The sequence below is a fragment of the Palaemon carinicauda genome, chromosome 42, assembly GCF_036898095.1.
Source record: "Palaemon carinicauda isolate YSFRI2023 chromosome 42, ASM3689809v2, whole genome shotgun sequence".
Taxonomy (NCBI): domain Eukaryota; kingdom Metazoa; phylum Arthropoda; class Malacostraca; order Decapoda; family Palaemonidae; genus Palaemon; species Palaemon carinicauda.
Genome location: NC_090766.1, coordinates 43,086,665 through 43,114,433, shown reverse-complemented (window position 1 = coordinate 43,114,433; position 27,769 = coordinate 43,086,665). Strand labels below are relative to the sequence as shown.

Sequence of the window (27,769 nt, the reverse complement as noted above, 5' to 3'; positions counted from 1 at the left end):
TTTTAGTCCCCCTCAGCCCTAACCCAGCTACTCTCCCGCTTACCTGGCGCCCCTCCTAATCAGGCACGCTCCTCTCTCTCTCTCTCTCTCTCTCTCTCTCTCTCTCTCTCTCTCTCTCTCTCTCTCTCTCTCTCTCTCTCTCTCAGTTTTGGGTGGCCATGTCTTGACAGTTGGTGGTTTGGCGGCGGTGCTTCGTCCACCGATTACATCCTCCCTTCTCACTTCTTTTTCTCCTTCTTCTTCCTTCTGCACATCTTTCATCACCCCCTCTACTACGCCTTCGGCGGGAAGGCGGTGCCCTGGGTGTCGGGGCAAATACGATATGTAGTAGTAGTGTGGCAGCGGTGCCTGTGGAGTGTGTCTGTGGACATTATTCACGAATATCCCTCTGTGGGGGAGACTGTTCTAAACCTGTTGGCTGTTGGTGAATTTACTTCCATAAAAATGCCGCTAATTAAAGGTGAACCTGATAAATGTGATAACTACTTAACATTTTTCTTTTTCATTTTTTGTTCTTGTGTTTTTTTTCGTTTGCATTTGTTACCTTTTGGTGGTGGTTGCTTTATAACCTTTCTCATTGTAAAAACTAACTCTTATTTTTTTTTTTAATGTTTTGCTTCCATGTCTGCGATGATGCAGAGAAAACAAGTAAGTAACTTTGCTGTTGTTTTTACCTTGCTTGGCAATAAGCAGGTTTTTTTTCCCTTGTCACTATTGTTAGTGCGAATCTTTTAAGCAATCGCACATTCCTTGTTCACTAGTTAAAACAATGGTTCAGTTTTAAATACCTTTGTTGTGTCATTTTTGTGAAGTTTGCAAATATCTTGTCATGATTTTGATAAATGAGATATGTATTTGAAATAGGTATTCGTATTTCCGAGTAATTATAATTAGTATTGTATTTATAAAATTATCACAATTTTCACAATAAAACAAACCGGTCCCAAAGAAACAAATCTGTTTTCAAATTGTTATTGTTGTCCAATGAAACGCAACCAAGCGAGTCTGTATTTGTGTGAGAGAGAGAGAGAGAGACAGCCTAGTGATAATGAGGACTTTCTCAAGGCCGTCAACCAGTGTCAAATGCTTGCAGAGTCGCCTTACAAGTATGAGTCCGGGGAGGTGAACATCCACTACCGCACGCCCGTCAGGATAGAGCAGAAGGAGTCCATCCCTGAGGAAGAGCTCGCCAGACGACAGGAGGAACACATGAAGAAGGTTTACGAGAACGAGCGTCGTAAGAAGTACCTCGCTGAGCTAGAGGACATCGAGCGAAGGCGACATACCGATAACTTCACGTAAGTCTTGTTTTGCACAATGATGTCTGCATTGGGTTATGGTGACACTCTCTCTCTCTCTCTCTCTCTCTCTCTCTCTCTCTCTCTCTCTCTCTCTCTCTCTTTCTCTCTCCGCTATCAATAGTGAATACGCTCATTACCGTGTATTGGTTCATGAGTGACCTTGACTTTATGATTGCTTGTTTACCCGAGTGTTTAATTTTCTTCACCCTATGAAACGCTTTTCTTCTTCTCCATCCTTTTCTTCTCTGTAGTTTTTTTCTTTCTTTTGCATGCTGTGGCTGTAGAAGTTCGAACGTAGATGCTTATTGCGTAGTCTTTTAATAAAGAAAAGTCTCAAGTCTGGGTCGCTAAAAAAATGGTGTTAATGGAATTATCAAATCAGCATAAATATGGGATTTATAAACAAGGCAGATCAAATTATGTTTGGTCATAGAGGGACAAAGAGTAATGCTGATTACCTTTTGCATTTGTAATAATGATTGTTATGATTTTTTTTTATTTCCTTGTTCATTAGTATGGGACTGGGTTACGGAAAGAAAACAGTTGCGATAATCTGACATAATCTTTATTTTGGAATATAATTTAATAGCGATTAATGTGAATGTTCTTTATCCATTTGTCTTTCTTATTATATTATTCATTTATTAATTCCATTTATTCGTGTGTTTACTTACCAACAATCCACTTTCTGAAACCAGTTTATGTCATCTGTTAGTGTGTCCTTTTTAATTTAAAAAAAAAAAAAATACAAAAAATCGAATCATATAAATCATGGTTTTCGATATTCAATTATTATTTCTAATATCAATGGAACTTTGATAACTGGGTAAAAATTGATTTCTTATCACTTGACCCTTGAATATAGACAACTTATGAATAAATCCAGCTCCTATTTTTTAAATGGAATTTTATTTGAATTAATATATACCATAGCAATATCATATATTTTCTATGTATTGTCATATTCAAATACCCCTCTTTATTCGATGGGCTAAAATACAGCACGCCTTATGTAAATAAGGATAAACACTTAAATAGATATATTGCAAGTTATTTGCGACTAATTATATCATTTTGCAAATTAAGCGCACCTCTGTTTGTTTACGTCTGTTCACCAAAACTATGATGTAAATAATTTGAAATTCCTTCAATTATAATTTCAAGGTCGTTGCCATTTTCCGACTATACTCGTTTAAGTGCGTCCATTGTGCATGGTATTTTAAAATGCAATTTAGAAAAGACATACAATGTTAAATACTGCTTTCATGTGAATGTACTCATTTATGTGCTGGAATGCGTGTTGGCTATATTTGTGCATTTCTCCATGAATTTCATGTACACTATATATATATATATATATATATATATATATATTGAGAATTGTCAGTATAAGGAAGTTGCCTTTGAGTATGTGGAAACATTGCAAACAAAAGGCTTTATTCGTAATGCAACATAGAAACACTGTCATTGATAAATCTCATGTGTAGCTTTTTATCAAGCCATTTTCTTAGATAATCATCTGACTGCATTTATTCACAATGCCACCTTATTTATAGCATGTATGAATTGTTCTTGCATAGATTATTTTTCCAACTGACGTGTAGCATGTATGAATTATATTTGTATGGATTCTTTTGTCAACTGATGCATAGCATGTATGAAAAGTTCTTATTTCGAGGTAGGCGAAATTGACTGGACAATTAATTAATATCCGTTTTATTTCTGTATATTTTCTTGACGCATATGACTGCAGTTATGTTCCTATCTCGTTGAAAATTCTTCTTTCATCAGTATTGTGAAAAATGGGTGTCTATAGGCTACCTGAATCTGCTCATTTTTTTTCAGTCATTCAGTTTGCCTTCTCTCTCTCTCTATGTTTCGTAGCCTCTGTCTTGCACGCACTTTCTGTATTTTGTTCCTTCGAAAGCTGTTATCCTGTATTCTTGCACATAACTTTAAGTAAGCTTAATATTACAGTTTAAGTCATTTGATTTCTTAAATCATCAGTTTATTATAAAATTTGGTTAATTTTTAGCTTTCCCAATTATTACATTTTAGCCTTACGAGAAATTCATAACCCTATAACTATTTTCCTTAAATTTTAATTTGTTTTTGAGAAAAATTATTTATTTTTGTTGCTATTTTTTCTAATTATCATGAGTGACAGCCTGTGACAGTTAAAACATTAGTCTATTTGTTTTCAAATTAACTCATTTTCATTAATACTCACTAATAGACTTTCCTTCAACTCAAATAATTTCTGAGTTCTTGTGTCGGTTGAGTTTGTTATTTCAGTGTTTTAAGAAATTTTATTTTCTTTATTTCTGAGACATTTTTAAAGTTTTCTTGTAACCATATTATTTTGGATTTTTGTTATCTACTTCACTGCGTTTCGCTTTTTTTCTATTTCATTGCTTATTTTTGCTCCTTTTTATTGTTATTACTTATTTCTCCTTTTGTGGTGACCACATTGCTTCTACTTTTTATAGTCATCATTTACTTCCTTTACTCTTCAATTACCATTTACTTTACCTAGTTTTTATGATTCTTTATGATATCACTTATTTCCCATAACTCCTTTAGCTTACTCTTTATGGTTTTCAATTATTTCTGCTACTTTTTCTGATTGGTAAAATGTACTGGATCCCTTCTTCCAAAATAAATGTTTTCCTTTGATTGATATTGTCTGGTTTCTTAGCCTTGGTTGCTTCAGTTTTTTGTGTTTTTCTATTACATGTTTTCTTAGACAATTTGCAAAATTGACCTACATAGATAAAACTATTATTTTCCACAGATCAAAACTCCAGACGTTTTGGTTTCGTATCTAAAATAACTTTTGAAAACTTCCTGGGTAAGACTTCGAGGACCCAGTTTTTTGTTATTCGTTTTTATCATCATTCACTTCTACAGATACTTTCGTGATTTAACTCCAGTGTTGGATTCTAGATTTTCCGTTACTGCAACATATTTCTTGGGATGTTCTAGGATTTTTCTGTCAAAGTTTGCAAATATTAGTGGCATCTGAATTTGCATCAAGCAAATGAATTTAAGGGAAAATAAAGTTCGCTTCAAATCGTTAATATAAGTGATAGACAAGTAGCCTACATTGATGAAAAATGTGTTTTACCAAACAGCCTATATTGGTGGGAAATGTCGACACCAAGCTGATAATATTGATTGGAAATGTTTAACACCAAGCAGCCAATATTGGTCAGAAATTTCTTGTATCAAGTAACTCTCATTAGTCGAAAATTTCTTGTACCAAGTAGCTAATAATGGATGGAAATGTCTTGCACCAAACAGCCACTATTGGCAAAAAATTTCTTGCACCAAGCAGTCAATATTGGTAGGAAAATTCTTCCACCAAGCAACCAATATTTGTAAAATATTTCGTGCTCCTTGCAGACAATAATGTTGGAACAATAATTGGCACCAAACAGCCGGCATTGGTGGCAAACTGAAGTCTATCTTATTCGTATTTGTACGGTACCAATATTGAAATAATGATGTCTAACTGATGACAACGGCTAATTAGTAACTTGGTGAAAGATTTCGGAAAAGTTTGCTTTTGTGGCACAGTCGGGACACTGCAAGCTAGAAAAAAGTCGGCACTTCTTTAACTTCTTATATGCTAACATCAGTTTTCTCTCCTTTCAGAGGAGTCAGATGGCTTTGTTCTATCCTACCAAAGCTAGTTTTTTTTTTCTCTAACGTGACCAATCAACTGAGGTCACTCTCATTCATCCTCGAGTTGTTTTTATGTAGTTATCGAGTCAAAAGCATCTTGACCTATCTTTGTTTGTTAATTGTTTTTCCTTGTTTTCTTTCTTGTTGTAATCTTTGCTTTTTGGCTTATTTCCTATATCCCTGTTTACTATGCGTGTGCGTGCTTTTCTTTTCATTCATTCGTAGTAACTAAATTAATTTTGGAATTGCAATTATTTGCTCTTCTTCGTTTCCCCCATCTCATACTATTCATCTCCTCGTCTTTTTCTGTCCATTTCTCCTTTTCCTTATCCACTCTCTTCTCTGCTATCCCCCTATTCATCCACACATCATTATATACGCCTTTCCCTGTAATCCTGCTTTTTATTTCTTCTTTATCGAAATCATTCTATTTTTTTCTAAGCCTCCTGTCACTTGAACCTTCAGCTTCTATTGGATTCCCACATTTTGTCTCTTTGCCGGCGAGTCCAGTCTTTTTCCTCACTGATCCTTCCCTCCGTATTTGTTCACTGCTTTTTCCCCTTCTACTGCAACCTTGACTGCTCCATTCCTACCACTGCCTTAGACTGCATCCACACGGGCAGCGATTCGACTGGAGCCTGCAGGAGCTGACTGAAGCTTAAATTGGAATACATAGATTCCAGTGAAACCGTTCTAACCAGTGCCTTCAGCTCTGTCTGATCGTTTACATTGGAATCAATATAGTATGAATTCCAACTTAAGCCCTTAGCTCCTGCCCAGCACATGCCGAATCGCCACCTGTGTGAGTGGGTAGCGCTAGCCAGTCTGACAGGGACCTCATCTTGCAGTTCCCCTCAGGCCCGGCGCCGCTACCTGTCCACCCTCAAAGTCGTGTCCCGCCTGTTCACCTCCGTCTTCTCCCTCGCCCGAACTAAACACAGCCACTCCCAGGCCGGTCCTCCGAGGGACATTGAAATCCACATTGACAAAGAGATCAGAAAGTGTGATGCCGAACTGATGAAGTCTGTCTCTTACGATACTGATGAAGTGTCTATGTACATATCCGAGGAGATCTATGTTTAGTACAAGTGACCTTTTTTTCATTATTCATTCTCATATCTTAGTTTGGTTGGCTATTGATTTATCTGAGTTGGGTGACTATGGTGAATGAATACATGATTGATTCATTGTACGACTTAACTGGCATCGTTAACTGAACCGAGGAAATTCTAAATTCTAATATGTAAGGAGCAGGTTGTAAGCCGTGTATAAAAGTGTATAGAAGACTTGTAACATAAAGGAAAGTATTGTTAATTGGCTGTACAGAACATAGAGATATGTACATACACTCGAATTATTTGAAAAAAAAAATAAACACAAAGACCTATATTGTGAACCGTGAGGGCTCGTTTTAATTAGTACCAAAGACTAATTGAAAATGGAGCCAACTCAAAAATGGATGTATTTTTTTGTGAATTTTCTGCATGAAGAAAGGCATGGAGGTATGTGTTTTGTTAAAGCTTTTTATATGGAACAATAGCCTTTAGTTTTCATCAGTCCTTTTAGATATTAGTCAACTAACATTGGCACTGGATTAAGATAAAGTACTAACAAAAATAATTTTGTATTTTTATTTCAATACATTTCGTTGACAGCAATGTTTATTTAATCATCAATGATGTTCACATTTTATAAATATAGAAATAAGCAGTAATATTTTTTAGGAATTAAATAGTTATGGTTTACTTTGAAATTATATTTTGCACTATAATTGTTATGTAAGTCCTTTTAACTATTGCTTATAGCTTTACTAAAAAATTGCATGCAGTGGAAAATATGAAAAATTAATTAGTTTAGAAATATTCATTAAATGTAAATCGTGCATTCACCTAAAAGTTATGCAAACTCAATAAAAAATTTTCTTTCCAGTATTAATTAACTAGTAAATTAATTTCTATAATTACCTTGTATTTATTTTGTATTATCTGAATATTCTCTCCACACAGACTTTGAAAGAAGTGGGTAATTTGATACCCCACCTTATCCTAACCCCCCCAAAAAAAAAAAAAAAAAAAACAACTTTAAATGATTATCTTTATAGAGAAAGGTATCTTGAAAACCTTATTAGGACTAGATTTTAAGACATCTTCATTTAGAAATGGGTTCTCTTGAGCCCATTTTGGCAAATAATGTCTTATTATCTGTTGTTTGCTCTTTTGACAGACCTTTGCAGAAGTCTCCTATTCCCCTTAATCGTTATGACGACGAAGGGGGCCTGGGCACACTGCGGGGGACGAGGACCCCCGAGCCCAAACAGGTGGCGAAGGCATTGTACAACTTCACAGCACAAAATAAAAGGTGAGAATTATTGTAGGTCTCAAAAGCGGGAATGGGAAATTCCTTTTAAGCTCCAAATCATAAAAACTTGAGAATCGTCGAAGTCAAATCCTGAAAAGGTGAGGATCGTTTATGGTTTTTAATCATGAAAAGAATCATTTAAAGAACAAATCAAGGAAAGATAGGAATCATTACAGAATTGAATTGTCCAGACTTTCTAATCACCGAATCTCTTAAATCTTTTAATTGGTATTGAAATTTATACTCAGTAAGTGAGGATTCTCTCTCTCTTTCACTGTGGTGAGGTGGCGTTTAGTGCTGGCAGTGCACCTCGGACGAGGCGATGTAGACATTTCATCAAAGTTCTTTGCCTCATCCCTTCGGCCTCAGCTACACCCACTTTTTATCTTTTTATTATTCCTTCGCTCCTACTTTTTTCTATCATACAGTTTTCCCGACTCTGTTAAGTCTCGTTTTTCACCATCTTGATTTAATACTGAATAACTTTCATAAACTCACTCTCTCTCGCTCTCTCTCTCTCTCTCTCTCTCTCTCTCTCTCTCTCTCACCTTCGACGTCAGGATGCCAGAGAACTCAAATCAATCTCTCTCTCTCTCTCTCTCTCTCTCTCTCGCTCTCTCTCTCTCTCTCTCTCTCTCTCTCTCTCTCTCTCTCTCTCTCTAATTATATATGTTGATTTATATTATTGTGGGTATTTTATACACTACAATTCTACGTTTATACATTTTCATGATTTTTTTTTCTCAAAGTGCCACCACAAGCCTAATTTCATAATCATATCTTATGATTGGCAGATAGTTTTTTCTCGTCAATCAATTCTTTCTGAAATTTTGTGGACAGATATTTCATTGTAGTATCTCAAGAATTATTTTGGGACTCTGTGGCCCAAAGTCAGAAAACAAATCGAATCAACAAACTGTTTGTAAGGAAGTCTCTAATACTATTTTCTCTTTATCATCATAAAAGTTTTATTGTTTTATGTTATTTAATGTATTGTACTTGAAATTTCATATCCCACGTGGTATTAATTGTCTTGCAATATTTTGGCTATATATTTTATTTAGCCTATTTTCTATTTGAGATATATTTTTATTCCCCATTACTTGTATCATCATTCTAAAATAGTTTTTTTTTTTTTCACTATATTCGGCATACTGCATTATGAAATACTTTAAACTAAAACTCGGTCAGTAATATTTCCAGCAACCCAAAACTCATTATTTCCTTGACTTAAGAACTTCCTTTCGATATTTGCAGGGAGTTGACCTTTAACAAGGGAGAGATTGTCTTCATCCGTCGCCAGATTGACAAAAACTGGTACGAAGGTGAAATTCGGGGATCCGTCGGAATATTCCCCTGCAACTATGTAGAGGTAAGATGTGGGAGATCCTTCTTTTTGCAAAGATCCTGATCCAAATATTCAAGTGTTTATATTACTGGATTGCTGTTAATCATTTTGGAGATGGAGTGTTTTGGCCATCATATTCAAATGGTGGGCGCTGTGAGAATCTATTCGAAAGGGCGAGTGCTGGAGTCATTTATTTGAAATGGCTGATGCTGTGAGCATCTATTTGAAAATATGGGGCTGTGGGAATCTATTGACAATGATGGGGCTGGGGCATATTTGTGACTAGGTGAGTGTTTCGGGCACCTATTTGAAAAGGTGGTTGCTGCGGGCATGTATTTGAAAGGGTGATTGCTGTGGGCAGCTATTTAAAAGGGTGGTTGCTGTATCTTTTTGAAAGGGTGGGTGCTGTGGCCCTATTTGTGAAAGGGCTGGTGCTGTGAGCATCTAATTTACAGGGTAGGCTCGTGGAATGTATTTGAAAGTGTGGGTGCTGTGTGCATGTATTTGAAAGGGTGAGTGCTCTGGATATCGATTTGAAAGGGTAGCTTCTGTGATCATCTATTCATCACTATGGTGTACAAGTGTATAAGAGTGGTTGTTGTGGTCTGTAGGTATAAAAAAGAATTATTAAGTAATTAACTTTGTGTAGATCCAGATTCTGTTTATCAGTTGCCAGGTTTACCGTGTAAAAGAAGACTCAAGCCTTCAGGGATAATCATTCATTTCCTCCGAAATACTTTACAAAGGAGTTGGGTAATTTTCCAATTGTCTTTCTTCCTCAAACATTTACTAAAAAGGAAATCTTTTTTTCAAATCTGTTTCCCAGCATAAAAATCTTACCGAACTGACAAGCGATTTTTCAAAGATATATCCTTTGCCTCTTCTTTCTAGATTGTGCCTTATGACAACATCAAAACTATCCAGAGAAAACCGACAGAAGGTCAGGCCAGGGCCAGATTCAACTTCCAAGCTCAGACTTCCATGGAAATGTCCCTTAGTAAAGGTTAGTCAAACAGTTGTCTGTTTCCTGTTTATTCTGATTTTTTTTTTTTTGCGCAATTTGAAAGAGAAAGTACTGACTTAAGTGGGCATTGAAGTTCACGAGTCAATAATGCTATACTCTAGTTTTAGTGAATAGTTATAAAAAATTAAAGCTCTCTCTCTCTCTCTCTCTCTCTCTCTCTCTCTCTCTCTCTCTCTCGATTACTTTAATGAAGATTATTTCCATGTCACTTAATAGTTATAGTGGCAATCTCTCTCTCTCTCTCTCTCTCTCTCTCTCTCTCTCTAATGAATAGTATATCTGCCACTCAAGTTATAGTGGCAATCTCTCTCTCTCGATTACTTTAATGAATAGTATATATATCTGCCACTTAATAGTTATAGCGGAAACTCTCTCTCTCTCTCTCTCTCTCTCTCTCTCTCTCTCTCTCGATCTCTCGATTACTTTCATGAATAGTATATATCTGCCACTTAAGTTATAATGGCAATGTTTCCTACTCTCTCTCTCGTGGTTACTTATAAACATTTCGTTTGCAGGAGAAATGGTTGTTTTGACCAGACGTGTCGACGAAAACTGGTACGAAGGACGGATAGGCGGCCGCCGAGGAATCTTCCCAGTGTCCTACGTTGACACCTTAGTCGAACCAGGTCCTGAAAGACCAAGTAAGGATTAGTGGTGTTAAAGGATACATCTCCTTTTGGGATACATCTCTTTTATATATAATTTTCTTCCTCCTACTCATTAAGCTCCATGAAGTATTTTCAAAGCCTTTTATTCCATGTTTAATGCCAAGGAAAATTCATGGTGGTTTTGTGCAAACAATGTGATGTTTTAAAGACATCAGGAAATTGGGATACTTTCGAAAGGGTTTTAAATGTATCAGCTTACTTCAGTTGAGATCATATTTCTTCGAAACTAGATTTACTTGAGATATAGAGGCACAAAATGCTCATTAATGTTAATTCTCTTATTCCTTGACTTGGGTTTCGGGTTTGTAGTGACAATCTTATTCAAAATGGGACAGGAAACCGACGGAGTAAGAATTCCTTGTGGCTGTTACAAATTATAATATAACTCCTCGTTGTTATCGAGGCCTTTATCATAGCAAAGAAATAAAATTCAATACAATTCTTACTGTCTCAAATGTTCATTATCAGTGTAAAGTATTCAGAATTATGTAGCCATACTTATATATGTATAAAAAAAACTGTGCATTCTTTAAAACGCTAATTTCTCAAGGAATTAATATCAAGCATTTTCATTTAAATCGTAATATTTTGTTGGGAGGAAAAATTATACACACAAAACGTCTTTAAACGTAGATTTTCATTTCACACCAAAACTGTTATTTTTCGGCTTTACGATAAACGTACACAAAACGTTTTCCTGAGGAATTTCATACACACATCAAAACGCTTATTTTTAAGCTGCACGAGCGTTTATTATCTGGGGATTTTCATTACACACATGAAAATGCTTATTTTCTAAATTACGATAAACGTACACAAAACGTTTTTTCCCTTAACTTTTCAATGTCTGTACCGAAATGTTTCTTTCCAGAATTTTTACAGTAAACAAAACAATACCCAGAAACCCCAATTGCCAAAAAGACATTGTTCCCTAAAATCCCTATTCTCAAAAACATACTATTTCCATAAATTTCCATTTCGAAAAAAAAATACTAGTTCCATTTATTATTCTACAATTATAAATTTCCATCGGTTGTCTTTCCATCCACAAATGATTTCATCGAGAATATATGATTATTTCTTATTTACAAAATAAACAATCTTCAATTACGTCGTTTAGACTAGTAAATAAATATTGGCTTATTAGTTTATTAGTAATTGGGTATAACCTTTTATACACATGAATATTGGCCCCCATTGAATTGAATTCCAGAAGATTATTTTAATGCTGAAAGATTCTTCATTATAGATTTTATGAAAATTATACTTTTTGTATGACAATCCACCATGAATTTTCCTTACAATGCTGGGCATGATTTGAAGCACAGTTTTTATTTTAAATACCTTAAATACATTTTTTACTAGAAAACTTTGTTATCATATATAAGTTGCATGACTTTAGTTAAGGTTATTTGAAATAGAATCCTTTTTCTAGATTAGCTATATATGAGGAAAGAATTTCGCTTTACTTAAGAATTATTGCAAAGTTTGATATGCATGGAATTGTAAAATTCTACCAGTCTTTTCCCGGCTGGAGACATTAATATTCAAATGATAGTGATTATTTTTTTAGCTCTAGATAACAGATTCGATCAACATAATCACGTAGAAGTGATCATTTGAAGTTTAGTTTTGCCATTTGCTATTATAGAGTTGCATTACTTTCCAGCCTTTGAATGGGTTCAGTGGCCATTGAAAGTAACCAGCTTCTATTGTTTTGAACTAACGTCAATCAATCCACTAATGATGCTTTTTACAGACGTGAAATAAATAACAGTTTGTCATGAGATGTTCATAACAGGGAGATATTTGATCCATTCGTATCCTAACGACCTCATTAATTCCATGAAACCAATTCGGATATGAAGAAAACAGACTCTCAGTTGATTGTTGAATAGAATCACTGACAGCAAGAAATGCTTCACAAGTAGAATCACAGACAAAAAAAAGCTTCACTAATTTCATAGTTCGTCTGCCACATTTTAAAGCTTGCTTAAGCCCAAGCTTATTGTGCTTCATAACAGAAGTGGTACTTCATATGCATATTTTCGATTGCCTAAAGATCAGCTTTGACATTTTAAAAAGGTGTTTCACTTCCATGCTTTAATATAAGCAGGCGTAGTCTTTTTTTTTTTCATTTACTTGGTTGGCCTCTTGAATTATAATATCCTTGAGGTATTTTAAGAACCTTATCACACGAACACATTTGCTGGCATCTCTCCCAATCATACCCTTAAACTCTTTAAATTTTTCCTTGCTTTTGGCAAAATATAAACTCATGGTGTCGCTCAAGCGCTATACCGGACTTAATTTTCTGCCATGTTGAAGCCAAAATTTGTAGACGCAGTGATGCCAGAAGATGTGTTTCAGTGATGGTGCTTTAGCTAATAATTCTGGACGGGGGGGGGGGGGGGAGGGGGGGGTTCAAAATTTTTACGACGCTTTGCTCTGCAGTTAAACCTTTTTACCGCTCGATGGTTTTTCATCGCTTATAGTCTTATAAACGCCTCGCTTTTTTTGTATCTTAAATGTTGTATATTGTGTAAGTGTATGTTTTCACTGTCTTTATTTTGTGTAAATACTGTGTACATATAATATGGAGAAACAGAACTTGCTTTTCGTATTCTGTATGAAAATTAAAGGTTAGTGATGAACTATTTGATTAAAGTTGTTTCCAGACTCCTGGTAACTTCTCGAAACTTCTCAGACTTGTTTTCACAACGCTACGCTGGCGAAACCTTGATCAAAGTTGATGCTATATACATAGTGTTTTCTTGTACTGTTTAAGCCGTAGGAAGGCCTCGAAGAACAACGCATTTACAGCAGCCAAGACGTTTTTATTTAAATCCATTGGCTCGTATGGCCTTATCCTCCTGACCCCGAGGATAGGTAAAACAACGAGGTAAACGATAGAAACATGTAAAAGGAAATAACATTGCTTAGCTGATTAGAGAACAATTCCTGTTCATCCTAATTAGGAGTCGGATTAATGTAGCCCCATTCAATCAAGGTACAAATGGATAATTTGTATTTTTTTTTCTGAACAAATCAGTAAAAAGATTAATACGGCAGGACAAACGATATAAACAGATCAGCATTGGGAAATATATATATATATATATATATATATATATATATATATATATATATATATATATATATGCATCAGAATGTATTTTTGAAGACTATGTCAATCATCCAATTGGCTTAATTGTAGAATATCCTATTTTAGCTGAACTTATTCAAAAACAAGATTAGATAGAAGACGCTTAAACAGAGAAACGTTCAGAGTAATCAAAAAAAAAAAAGTCTAAATCCAATGTAACTATTTTAACTACCCTTGTTGCTCGTGTAGATATGGAATGCCCCTTTCTTTTATTTTCATACATTTGGTGTCAGTCTTGTGTAACTTCCCGCATTTTCACCCCTCTTGTAAGTGACATGCTCGGTATTGGTGCAACCACCCCCCTTGTTATGTGTGTTATGGTTTGATAGTGATATTTTGTGACAATTCTCCATTGTATTAAGTTTAGGTATATAAGTTTCCTTTTCATTGCCTTAGTTTATTTGGGTAAAATAATTTAATCTTGTTTTATGAATTAAAACATCGAGGAGTACAGTTGGACACAGGAATTCCTAGCACCCCTAGCTCTAAGAAAGTTCACCCTGTCACAACCTTACTGCGCGGCGAGTAACCAAACCGATACTGAGAGTAGTGATGGGAGAGATGTTGGCCAGGGCTACGGACAGCAACTCGCAGCGCAGTAACGGTGCGACAGGGTGCACTTCCTCAGAGTGAAGTGTGCCAGGAATCCCTGTGTCCAGCTGTACATTTGGAATATAAATATTAGTGGTGCTTATTTGGTACAAAGGTTTTGGGAAAGGCTCCAAGCGATGCCCTAAAATTGGCTATTTTAACATTGCCTAATGAAATACCTGCCACACAGGTCCCTGAATCAATTATAAGTTCAATTTAAGTGAAGAACGTTATAACATAAGGGAAAAAATTCTTTGATGTTCATAATGGTAGGACTTTATTGTTGATTCTATAGAATTAAGGGAATTCTAGTTTACTGTCAAATACATCATCTGATAATAGAAATTTAGGCAAGTTTGTTGGTATTCTTTACATTAAATATTTTACATTCCACTCTGGTGTATCTTTACAGTCGTGTAGATTTGATTGTTTAACGTACACTGTTAGGCAAAGGTTTCATGTTCCACTATGAGATATTTTTACAAACGTCTACATTTGATTGTTTAATATACATCATTAGACAAGGGCATGACGTTCCACTTTGATGTATCTTTACAACCTTCTACATTTGTTTATTTAATGTACAATATAATATAGATGTTTTTATGTATATTTACAACCGTCTACATGTGTTTATTTAACGTAAATTATGGAGAAGTTTTAATATTTATAGAGGTTTACATTTGATTGTCCAACCTATATTATTAGATAAAGGTTTCAACTCTACCTTTTTTGCATCTTGATAATAGTTAACTTTTGATAATGAAATGATTTGGAGTATTTGTAAATGCACTGGCCTCATAAGTTTCTAATAAATCTCTGTGATGTTTCTAGTGTGAGTAATTCTAGCTTCTTCTAGATGTCAGAAAATTTTATTGTATGACTCAAACTCTAAGTTTTTCATAGCTATTTTTGTAGCATTTTTTAAATTGAGTAAAGTATTATGTTTTCAAACACTGTTTAGGTACATATTCTTTCACCATAACAGAGTGACCCATACGGTCTCAGTCATATATATATATTGATTATGAAGAATGTGTTGCACAATTTTACTTGAATGAAATGTAGACTTGCTCTTCAATTTTCCCCATATTGGCCTGTTGGTACATGAAATGGATTTTGAAGCGAAGCGAAAAATCTATTTTTGGGTGAGATGGCCATGTCGTCCTGATGGAAGGTTCCTATTAATAGCTTTCTAAGGAATATTTGGCTACAGTGATATTCCCAGAGAATTGACCTTTAGGTCTCCAGAATTCTAATTCCTGGCACGAATATCCTTAAAATTTCTCTTAAGGATATCGCATAAAGTCGGGACGTATATCTTGATACGACACATAGCAATCTTCACCCCGAATAGCGTTTTCGCTTCGAAGGGGAAAGTGGCTAAACTGAAGGGGAGCCGTTATCAAGGTTACCCTTCCTCCCATACTACTACATGGCTCCAAGATGGCGCTCATTCCTTGTAGCATTGAGCATGGTGCTACAGATATAGTAGTTTCGGGAGGGATCTTGCCCAAGCCTTTTTCTTATACGGAAAAAGGAGGGCGGGTCCATCAGGACGACATGGCCATCTCACCCAAAAATAGATTTTTCGCTTCACTTCAAAATGCGTTTTTTGGGCTCAAGCCATGTCATCCTGATGGAAGTGTACCATAGAATTACTTGAAAGTACTGTATCTGTGGATTTTCATAAGTGCCTTAACCTTGGGACAATTTTTTCTATGGTCATCCAGACAATTGAGACAAATGACGTTACCGTTATACGTCACTACCACTAATCATGGAGCAATATTAGGGCTTCCTGCCCCTGCAGAGAAGAGTCATACTAGACAGTAGAAAAGGGTCTCAAGGTTTGCATATATTGTATGAACAAACATAAGTATCAACTAGATATACAAAAGTCTCACGGTTTGTATATGTTGTCGGAACAACTAAGTATCAAATATATCCATTGTTTGTAAGCATACAATAATATGAGGTTTACCGAGTTAAATAAGTAAAAGAACTCTGGCCATATTTATTGTGCTAATTGCAGGGCGAAATAAGACGTAATTACACTCTAATAGACATTTATTTCGAACAAATGACCAAATGGAATAACGAGTGTAACATGTTAAGGGAATTATATGTACAACGTATACAGAAAAGGTTTTTTCTCCCTGAAAGTTAAGAAATGATTAGTGCCACTCTGAAATTTGAAAATTTTGATAAAATTTTCTAATATAATTTTCTGTAAATGTTGTATACTATCAACACTGTGTACTATGTACACACGGCACAAGTATTATCTGTATAATTCCACACCTGAGATTTTTTAACAGTCTTAGTGTCACCATGGTGACACCCACTTAAAAGGTATCGCACTGGAAGTGTCAACACCTTTTCACCCTAATTAATAGTCCCCGTCAATTCACTGTTCATTGCAGCACTAGACGACAGGTTTTAATACACTACCTGCCGCCACCACGTAATGCTTCAGTTCGTGCACTTGCCTTGCATAGTATTTGTAGAACACTCTGGATGACTTCCATCCAGTATATGAGCGAAGACGCTCAAAGTCCATATACTGAAAAAAGTTCAGTGATGAAGCAATTTTTCTTGGATCATGACCTGCGGGTGTACTGTCAGGATCCGCTCTGCGAATGAAGTAGGTGAGCTTCGCCCTCTGTTATTTTAGGGATAAGTTTGATCCTGAAATTTCTCCTTTGAAAAGCTGTCCTCCCCTGAAGTCTGAAGTTCTTCAAACATATACCTTTAGACACTCTACTCGACACAGAAAGACATCTTCCTTCAGAGGGCAGATTTTCCAGGGACCCCATCTCTTAGTGGGTAGCTCGTTCTTGGCGAGAAAGGTTGGATCAGGAAAGAGATTCAGTTCTCCCACTTCTGTGAACTGAAAGTGGCCCTCATTTCTTGATAGGGCTACTATTTCACTAACTCTAGCCCCTGAGGATATAGCGAACAGGAAAATAACCTTTTGGGTTAGATCCTTGAGAGAACAATCTTCATTGTTCACAGATGAAGCATAATGTAGGACCTTGTCCAAGGACCATGAAATGGGCTTTGGAGGAGCTGCAGGCCTAAGTCTATAGCATGCCTTCGGGATCTTGTTAAAGATTTCGTTCATCAGGTCCACTTGAAAGGCGTATAGAAGAGGTCTAGTCAGGGCTGACTTAACACGTAGTTATCGTGTTGGCGGCCAGACCTTGTTCATGAAGGTGGATAAAGAAGGACAGACAGAAGTCTATTGAGATTTCTTTCGGTCCTTTTGCTTTAACGAAAGCAACCCACTTTTTCCAAGACGATTCATATTGTCTTCTAGTTGACTTAGACTTGTATTCTTCTAAGAAGTCTATACTGCCTTTTGAGATCCCAAATCTTTTCTTAACTGCTTTAGGCGAGAAAATCATGAGATGAAGGTTTCGGGTTCTCTGTGATGAAGCGAAAACAATCGACTTCTGAACCCATTGAGATAGTGCTGGGTTCGGCAGAGGGGCCAGCCTCAGCTTCAGTTCCATCACTAGAGGGAACCAGTTGCTCTTGGGCCACTTGGGGGCCACTAGAGCTGCCGTTCCCCGGAAGGATCTCAGCTTGTTGAGGACCTTCAGCAGGAGATTGGATGGAAGGAACAGGAAAATCCAGGTCCATTCATTCCAACCGAGGGACATGGCGTCTGTTGTCTCCGCTAGAGGGTCCTCGTATGGGGATACATATTGAGGTCGTTCTTGTTGTCGCTCATCGCAAAGAGGTCGATCTGCAGTTCCGGGACTTGTTCCAAGATGGAGGAGAATGAGTCTGCATCTAGGGACCATTCTGACTATCGGCTTGAGCGTCCGCTGTCACATTGCGGAACCCTTGTAAGTGAACTGCTGAAAAGTGCCATCTCTCTAGACAAAGGATGGCTAATATCACATGGTTGATATGGGACGATCTCTAGCCTTGTCAGTTCAGACATCTCACTATCACTTCGCAGTCCAAGATCAGCCTGATGTGGACTGATCTGCGAGGGGAGAGTTTTCCCAACGTCAAGAGGACTGCCATGGCCTCCAAAATATTTATGTGAAAGGCCTTGAACAGAGATGACCAAGTCCCTTGGACTTTCCTTTGATGGGAGTGACCTCCCTCTCCTTCCATCGAGGCATCCGTGTGGATGGTCAACGATGGCGGAGGTGGTTGCAAGGTCACGGTCCTTGTTAGGCTCTTGGCCTTCGACCACGGCTTGAGAAGTGATCGTAGTAAGGTCGGTATCGGTCCTTTTAGATCTCTTCGAGCGTTTGATGCGTATCTTCTCCAGACTCCTGACGCATCTTTCAGCTGTGCTCTTAGCACTGTGTCTGTTACTGCTGCGAACTGGAGAGAGCCCAGTACTCTTTCCTGTTGGCGTCTTGAAATCCTGTCAGATTTCAGTAGTCTCTCGACAGACCCTGCGACCTCCCTCCTCATCCCTGAGGGAATGGAGAGACGGTGTGACCTCAGGTTCCAATGGATTCCCAGCCATTGAAACTCTTGAGCTGGAGAAAGTCGAGACTTCTTGAAGTTGATCTTGAATCCCAGATGTTCCTGGAACTGGATCACTTTCTTGGATGCTTGCAGACAAGCCGTTTCGGATGCTGCCTACACCAGCCAGTCGTCCAGGTACGCTGCTACCTGAACACCTTCTAGGCGTAGTTGTTGCACGACTGCGTCTGCAAGTTTCGTGAAGATCCTTGGGGCTATGTTTAGTCCGAAGGGAATGGCTCTCAAGACATACTTTTTCTTCTATAACTTGAATCCTAGGTAGGAGGAGAGGGGGTAACTGACTAGAAGGTGCTAATAAGCATCTGCCAGGTCTATCGAGACTGTGAACGCCCCTTTGGGTAACAGGGTCCTTATGTGTTAAAGGATTAACATCCTGAACTTGCTGTTTTCTATGAACTTGAGTGGCGACAAGTCCAGAATGACACTGAGTTCGTCTGAATCCTTCTTGGGAACACAAAACAGCCTTCCTTAGAATTTGATGGACTTTCTTTCCTTATAACCTGTTTGCTCAAGAGCTCTAAGGTATATTCTTCTAATAAGGGGGTGGAGTGTTGGAAGAATTGAGGAAATGATGGTGGAGACTTGTTCCATTTCCATCCTAGTCCATTCTTGATTAGGCTGTGGGCCCAAGGATCGAAGATCCATCGATCCTGAAAATGTTGGAACCTCCTTCCTACCAGAAGCATCTCCTTGCTTTGATTGTCTGGAGGGTTTACCTCTTGGACCGCGTCCTCCCCTACCTCTTGAGGGATGTCTAGGGGAGCCCCGTCTGGATCCTTTACCTTTCGGTCGAAAGGTAGTGGTTTGCTTCACAAACCCAGGGTTGAATGCTGGTGACTTGGCAACCAGCTGTTGAGGCACCACTTGGGGCACCGCGGTCATGGTGACTGTGGGATGTTGTTGAGCAGGCCGATGGGGAAGTCTAGGCTTCTTCATCTTCCTTTTAGGTTGGGGACACGCATCCGGGGAAGACTTCCTCTTTGAGAAGATGCCCCACTTCTGGAGAAGGTTCCGTTTCTCCGTGGTGGCTTTCTCAACTACCTCTTTGACTACTTCGTTCGGGAAGAGGTCTTTACCCCAGATGTTAGAAGATATCAGCTTCCTGGGTTCGTGTTTCACTGTTGCAGCAGCGAACACGAACTCTCTACAGGCCCTCCTAGCCTTCATGAAAGCATACAGGTCCTTTACTGGGTTGGCCATATGCATTTTGGCCAAGACCGTAAGCATGTCTGGGATACTTCTTTGGCCTGCACACATCTCTATGCAGTTTTGTAGGGATAAGGATGCAGCAAGTCTCTCCTTCGTCTCTTGTTCGCTGCGCAAGAGAAAGTCAGAAAGTTTAGGGAGATTCTCGCTAAACTGTCGTCCAGCGATATCTGCGTCCAGTTTCCCTACTGAGAAGGTTAGGTGGACTTCCTTCCATTCCTTCTCTTCCTTGGGCAGTGCTAACGACAGAGTCCTACACTCCTCTAGTGCAGGGCATGGTTTGCCTGTCTCCACTGCCTTGGCAACAGCTTTAAATGCCTTCGACGTAAAGAGGAAAGCTATTGAAGGAGCAAGAAAGGTAGGGTGTTTCTTGCTCAAGGCGGACACTTTCGAGTTTGAACAGCCCGCCTTTTCCAGGCTACTCGACAAGAGAGCCTATGCCTTATCGTGGTCGAAAACCATGACCTCCTTCAGTTCCGTCCCCTTCATGCTTCAGACGAATGAAGCAATCAGGGTAAGCGCTAAAGCTTGGCCAAAACTGGATGTCGTCTAAGGGGACGGCTCCCATCTTCTCCAAGATATAGAGTTTGCTGTTAGTAATCGGCATAAACTCCGCAAACCTCCAGGGATTGGTTTTGGAGCAGGCTGGGAGGTCTTGGACTCTGAGTCTCTTGTATGACCCTCGGGAGGTGGTAAGTCGAGCTTCACGGGGCTCTTTCTCGATTCTCGCTTCCCTTGCTTCGCCTTGCTTGCGAATGTTCTCCATTAAGGCCGTAAGATGGGCCAGTGTCTGGCTCATGTTTTCCAATGGAGGGGTAGAAGCTGAAGATGTCAAGGGTAACGGCTCCAGTGCCGGCACAGACGGAAGGGACTCCGACTGGACATCATCATCATCTTCCAGAGGTAAAGTAGACTCCTCCTCAGGATCATCCTTTAGTAGATCCTTTTCAGTGCCCGTAGACACTTCCGAAATCATTTCCTCCTAGTGGATGTCCATGCTTTGCAACGCCTCACTGACATCCGTCTTGATGGTAATCTGGACGCAGGGAGGTCCGGGTCATGCTTGGGGCACGACAACTTCACTACCTGCTATCGGGAACAGCCAGCTACGCATTCTATCGTTAGATAGTTATGGTCCCAGAGAGTTCTGAAACCTTCGTACCCACTTGCGCAGCTTTTCTCGTGCCGCATCCCTCGACTCCGTTGACTTGGGGTCGTCGAAACCTTCGGTTACCAAGGTCCAGCAGATATTGCAGTCTTGGGCGTCCCAGTACCGCAGGGTTTCGGTAGTGATGGTGCAGGGGGCATGAGACCTGCACGCTTTGTCACCGTAGAAGTTCCAACTCCTATAGTTGCAGAAGATTGCATCGCATTTCATCTGGGGTTCCTCCTGTAAAGAAAGGAAAATTAAATGAGTATGCAGTTGTTTATCTCACATGATAAACACGATTATGCAAAATATTAATAATTTAACCATTATAGCTTAGATAGTAAGCTAGAAAGAAATTAGGAAAGACATACTTGCGTATCCTTTCCAGCCAATTGCTGTGATCCCCCCAATATTAAGATCATAGAGTTTTCCTTTTTCAGGGCAAACTCAAAAGAGAAGGGTTCTAACCTCTAGGGATAGAAAATGTGTACACTACCATTGACCCTTCTTAAATTATTTAATATTGTGGGGTAAGTTATTAACTGATTTCTAATCAGTGTTGAAGGAATTCTATTCTTTCAATATAGGATTGGCCTCAGCAATAGACACTGCAAGGATACACAAGGTATGTTGGAAAATAACTACTGTATAATATATACTATAGTTTTCTGTCTGCAGTATATACTATACTGCAAATATACTGGCCACTGTATAATCATATACTGTAGTTCAGCTGGCATATTGCCTGCAGGGCTAGCACCTGGCGGCACAGTCCGGCTGGGTAGTACCTGGCGGTACTGGTCCAGCCGGCATACCGCCGACTGAGTATGTACCTGACAGCACCGGTCCAGCCGACATGCTGCCGGGTGGGTTAGTACCTGGCGGCACTAGCTGACAGAGAGAGAGAAAGTATGGAGTGAAGGGCTGCCTTATTAAAATCACAAATTTTAGGTACTGTAATTTGTATTTTTCCTAACAGTGCTTACCTCGAACTACTTTCTTAGGAGTATCTGGGATCTCCTCATTAACCGACCAAGAATTTTGCGTAGTTCCCCCTCTCTCCGTTACCTTGTTGGGGCGCTCCGGGGCGGAAGGATACTCGCCCTGAGGCGAATCGGAGTCTTCAGTAAGCGTATGTTTAAGTCCTACTCGAACTCCTGTGAAATACTTGGGGCAGGATGGGTGGGCAATAACCCAAAAGTAGTTCGAGGTAAGTACTGTTAGGAAAAATACAAATTACTTAAAATTTGTGATTTGTTCCAAAACGGAGTACTTACCTCGGACTACTTTCTTAGGAGACTTATACTTTAGGAGGAGGGAGTGGCTTACAGGTCGGAGTATACCATAACATCCTGGGGCACGAGACCTAGATAGGAGGCTAGGTCTAGACGACCCAGTGGAGAGGTAAGAGAGACGGGGAAAGCACGCAAAAGTCTACCTTATGTACAACTCACCTTTATATATAATCCGGACATGGTTTCCCCTCCAGCGTCCATCTCTCACATGGAAGGAGGATAGGAAAAGGGGAACAGGAGAGGGTAGCAAGGAAAGGGGGGAGTGAGGAGGAACTTGTGTTGCTTGCGATTACTTCCCAAGAGCTATCCGGGGCCCTAAACCGCTAAACTTGTTGCATGGCAGAAATTACTGGCCCAATGCAGAAGGCGTTCAGGGATTTCCTCGTACAATCTTTCAGGTAGTGGGCTGTAAAGGTGGATTGCCTGGCCCAAGTACCTGCTCGCATGATTTGGCCCACTGCCATGTTGGTGTCAAACGCCAAGGAAGTGCTAAGGCCCCTAATATCATGGGGTCGCGTGGGGTCCCAGGAACCGTGGACCCATCACTGTCGCAAGCCCTCTTGATAACTTGTCGGAGCCAGAGAAATATAGTGTTCTTAGAAACTGCTCTCTTGACTGGGCCTGAAGAGACAAACAAACTTTTGATAGCTGGTCTGAGTTTGGATGTTCTACTGAGGTATTTCCTGATTGTTCTCACGGGGCACAAAAGCAGTTCTTCCGGGTTGTCAGAGCGAGGAATTGCTGGAACTGAGAATTCTTCTAACCTAGGATCCGCAACTGCTGGGTTCTGGGTCTTGGCCATGAATTCGGGTAGGAACTTAAATATTTGACATTTCCTTCCACCCTTTCAAGTGCGAGACTTCGAATGACAAGCCGTGGAACTCACTCACCCGCTTGGCTGAGGCTAGTGCTAGTAAGAACACGGCCTTGAGGGTGAGGTCTTTATCTAGGATGTCCTTCAGAGGTTCGAAGGGAGGCCTCGAAAGAGCCCTGAGGACCTTGGCCACGTCCCACCGCGGAACCCTCGAGGACCGTGGGGAACAAGACTGCTCGAAGCTTCTGATGAGCATGGAGATGTGGCGAGATGCTCATAGGTTGATGCCCCTGAGTTGGAAAACTTGCCCCAGTGCCGCACGGACTCCTTTGATGGCTGGAATGGAGACTCCTAGGTCATCCCTCAAGTGAACCAAGAAGTCTGCAATTCTGTGGACTGAAGCGTCCAAGGGCCGCAGGTTCTGTGTGGCACACCACTTCACGAACGTGGCCCACTTGACCTGGTACACTACACACGAGGACTTCCGGATATATCCCGATATTGTGGCAGCATTCTTCTCAGGGAATCCTTCTTTCCTTAGTAGGTGCCTGATAACCTCCACGCGTGTAGCCTCAGGCCCTGGGGGTTTTCGTGAAGCCTTCAGAAATGTGGTTGACGCAAAAGATTTTCTCTTGATGGAAGGGGCCAAGAAGGAAGAGTGGCCAGGTCCTGTAGATCCGCGAACCACTCCCTCTCCGGCCACCAGGGCGCTACCAAAGTCATCTTTGTGGCCTTTGACTGCCTTAGTCTGTTGAGTACCTGCCTGATGATCCCCAAGGGGGGGGGGGGGAGGAGCCGTACACATCGAGACCGTCCCACGAGTGCTGGAAGGCATCCTCGAACGCTGCTGTCGGGTCTGATACCGGAGAACAGAATACGGGTAGCTGCGCATTGAGCCTCGTGGCAAACAGGTCTATCACCGGGGAGCCCCACAGCTGGAGAATCTCCCGTGCCACTTGCGGATGTAGAGACCATTCCGACTCTACTACCTGCCCTTTCCTGCTGAGGCCGTCGGGTAGGACGTTTCTCTTTCCCGGAATGAACCTGGCTGTGAGCAGAATGTGGTTCTCTTTGGTCCATTCCAGGATTTGAGCAGTGAGGGCACACAGTTCTCTTGACCTCAGGCCTCCTTGCTTCTTTATGTATGCCACTACTGTGGCGACACATGAAGGCTACCGAGTTTCCCCGAAGAAGATGGGCGAACGTCTCCAGGGGCTTTTGTACTGCCATGAGCTCGAGTAGGTTGATATGAAGGGTCTTTTCCTCTAGTGATCACTTTCCCTCTGCTGTCTCTTTCGATGCGTCCATGAAGAGCAGCATCTCCGGAGGGGCGGACGCGAACGGTATCCCTTTCAGTGTGTTTTTCCTGTCGGACCACCAGAGGAGCATGTTCTTGAAGACCGGGGTCATTTTGACTACCTTCTGAGGGGACTCCTCTGCCGACCAGAGGTCCTTCAGATTCCACTGTATCGGCCTCGGCTTGAGCCTCCATTGAGGAACTAATTTTTCCAATGAGACCAGGTGTCCCACGAGTCTCTGCCAATCCTTGGCTCTCATTGGACTGTTTGCCAGAAACGGGCAAATCACTTGGTCTAGGTTGTTTAACCTCTCCTGGGATGGAAACGCCTTCGCCAGCTGGGAGTCCAGGACCATCCCTAGGTACGTCATCCTGGTGGTTGGGACTAACTGGGACTTTTCCAGGTTGATAGTAATCCCGAGGTCCCTGCAGAACTGTACAAGTTTCGTGCCCTGCTCCTTTAAGTCTGCCTCTGAGGCTGAAAGCAGCAACCAATCGTCGAGGTATCTGATCAGCCTGATGCCCTGTTTGTATGCCCAGACTGATACCAGGGTGAACACCCTTGTGAACACCTGAGGAGCTGTTGACAGGCTGAAGCAGAGGGTCTTGAACTGCAGGGATTGGGACCCCCATCTTACTCTGAGGAACTTCCTGCTGGAGGGGTGTACGGGAATTTGGAAGTAGGCATCCTTGAGATCCAGACACATCATGAAATCCCCTTCTCTTAAGGCCGCCAGCACCGACTTTGTCGTGTCCATCTTGAAGGAGGTCTTCTTGATAAATTTGTTCAGGGCCAAGAGGTCGATGACTGGCCTCCAACCTCCTGTAGCTTTCTCCACCAGGAAGAGCCTGCTGTAGAATCCTGGGGATGGTTTCTGGACGGGTTGTAGAGCTCCCTTGCTCAACATGGCTGCCATTTCCCCTTGCAGGGCTGCTCTCCTCTCGGTGTCCTTGGGTGCCAGCCATTCTGCTTGATGTTCGGGGATTAGAGAGGGCGGTTCCGACAGGAAGGGAATCCTGTATCCCTCCCTGAGGACTGCCACCGTCCAGGGGTCTGCACCGTTGTCTCGCCATGCTTGCCAATAATGTTTGAGGCATCCCCCCACACGAGGCGTGGGAAGGTGTGGGGGGCCTCGCTCCCTATCTCCTTCTGGAGAGACGGTTAGAACGGCCTCTCCTTGAGCCGGAATATTTTGGTCTAAAGGAGGCCTGGGCTTGGGCGCCGCTCCTGCGGGAAGGCCATGGGTATTGATGCCAGGAAGGGGAGGAGGCCTCCTGTCTAGCCGAAGGCGTAGGCGGGTAGGCCCCGTCCGCTGATGGTCTCCTGTGTGAAGGCCATCTTGTCGCCGGCTGTCTGGGCTCAGTCAAACTCTTCTATTTCCCCACTCTTTCTAGCGTCTCCGTCACCGCCTGAAGGGGGAACAGTCTCGCCCCACACCGGTGCATTTCTCAGGAATTTAGCTTCCCGCTCAGGGAGTCTACGGGGCAGTCGGTTCAGCACCGTGTCCCTTCTCCTCAGAACTCAATTTGCCATCTGGGTTAGGGACTGGAAGGTGAGAAATTTCATTGCCTCCCCCCCCCCGAGCGGATCAGTTCCTGCAGCAGGGCCTGGCTTTCTGGGACCGATAGGTCGTGCGCCAGTTGAAACCCTGCTAGGGTATACGCCCACCAGTCCAGCCATGAGGTCACGTTGACCCTGTCCTGAGCGGTGTCCTCCATCATGGCGGCCTCCGCTTGTGAGAACATCACCGGGGCAGTAAGGCTCCTCTCATCTGTGTTGCCCTGGTTCAGGGTAGCAACGGCTTCTTCCAGTGTGCGGGGCCCTGAGTGCCGACCGTCTGGCACATAAATTTTCTTTTGAGTCCTCAGTCCCAGTAGGAGCTTGAAGGAACCTTGGGCTCTCAGGGAGTTCTTAGGGCCCGCCACAAACCGATCGACGTGGCCCATTCCCGGGGCAACGTCGGGTGCTAAGGGTAGGGTCAGGGATGGCTTCTGTTGAACAGGATTGCCAACCATCCTGCCCAGACCTGACAGCCATGCCTGCTCCGATGAAGACTGTGGTTCGTCCAGCCTATGGTGGTGGCAAATTAGGGCTAGCACTTTCCTATAGGAAGACACCTCGTTCGGGGAGCACTCTCCGGTGTCTAGCAACTGCTCCACCACTTGCACCTCCGTGTCAGTAGCATTGTCAAACACGGAGGGATCCGTTGGAGCGGAGGTATCCCTTCCCTCTTGTCGGGATGATGGAGCGGCTGTCTCCGTTACGGCTGGGGCCGCCGGGGTGGGGGTAGCCGTCATGAGTCTACCCCCTCCTGGGGTAATCCGAATGGAGCTACTTGCAGGTCGCAGCAACGGCAGGTTCCGTAACTTGGACGGAGCCGGTGCGATAAAGTGGCTGGGAGCCGAGCTGCTGGGTCTCATCCGCGGTTGTTGCCGTAGAGCGGATGGAGCCGATGACTTGCCGGGCAAGGGCAAGGGAAAGTGTGCCAACAGATGCACCCGACGGGCAGGCGGAACCGAAGAGACACTGGGCAAGGTAGCAGGAGCGGCTCCAGCGGTCACCGAGGCAGGCACTGGAGCGGCAGCCGTCCTATTCGACCTGCGAGGGGGAAAAGCCACTTTTACAAACTTCCTCCTCGAAGAACTCTTCTTCTTGCTCCTTCTCCTCGAGGACTTCACCTTCTTCCTCGCAGGGCTTGTGTAGGAGCTAGTTTTCCTTCTTCTGGACCTCTTTCTCTTCTTCCTGGTGTCCCGGTTGCTGGAATCTTCCGACAAGGAAAAGCTGTAGGTCAAGGAGCTGTCCGAGGAGGAAGACGAGGAGGAGGAGCTGTCGGAATCTTCTGTTTCTTCTACAATTCTTCTAGGGGCCCTGGGTCTAGATACCAGGGTCACAGGCTGCATAAAGTCCAGCGGAAGTGTTGCTGGGGGCGTGTGAAAACCGGCTCGGGAGGCAAACCAGCCCTCGAACTCTTCTTCCTGCCGCATAGGGGACCTGAAGGGCGTCCTAGGCGCTGTCCAAACAATGGAGTCAGGGTCCGATGAACACGTGGTCCTCCTTTCTTTGTCCCGGCCGCCCCTGGAACCCGCTGAACCTGAAAAGCACTGCCATGATGGGGGGGTAGGTGCTGTTTCGGGCTTCCCCCACACCAGGTCTTGACTGGAGACGGGTCCTGCGGGCACCAGGACCTCGTCCACGACACACACTTCCGCCACACTAGCAGACCCCCCACTCGTCTGCGTAGGCCCAACATCAAAAGAATCCCCGATATCAGACTCATGGGGAACGGCAATGGGCAGTTTCCCCGCAACGGACTTACCTCGTCCCCTACTCTGGGTAGGAGAAGGT

The 27,769-nt window shown here is 41.8% G+C and overlaps 1 protein-coding gene across 1 annotated transcript in view; it reads left to right on the top strand.

The window, feature by feature from the left end:
* Positions 1-27,769, top strand: part of LOC137633129 (uncharacterized) — a 476,875-nt gene that overhangs the window by 440,569 nt on the left and 8,537 nt on the right. The window contains exons 22-26 of the mRNA XM_068365289.1: positions 1,094-1,298; positions 7,212-7,346; positions 8,604-8,718; positions 9,586-9,697; positions 10,234-10,359. Coding sequence (XP_068221390.1) covers positions 1,094-1,298; positions 7,212-7,346; positions 8,604-8,718; positions 9,586-9,697; positions 10,234-10,359 — 693 coding nt within the window. The remainder of the gene's footprint in view (positions 1-1,093; positions 1,299-7,211; positions 7,347-8,603; positions 8,719-9,585; positions 9,698-10,233; positions 10,360-27,769) is intronic.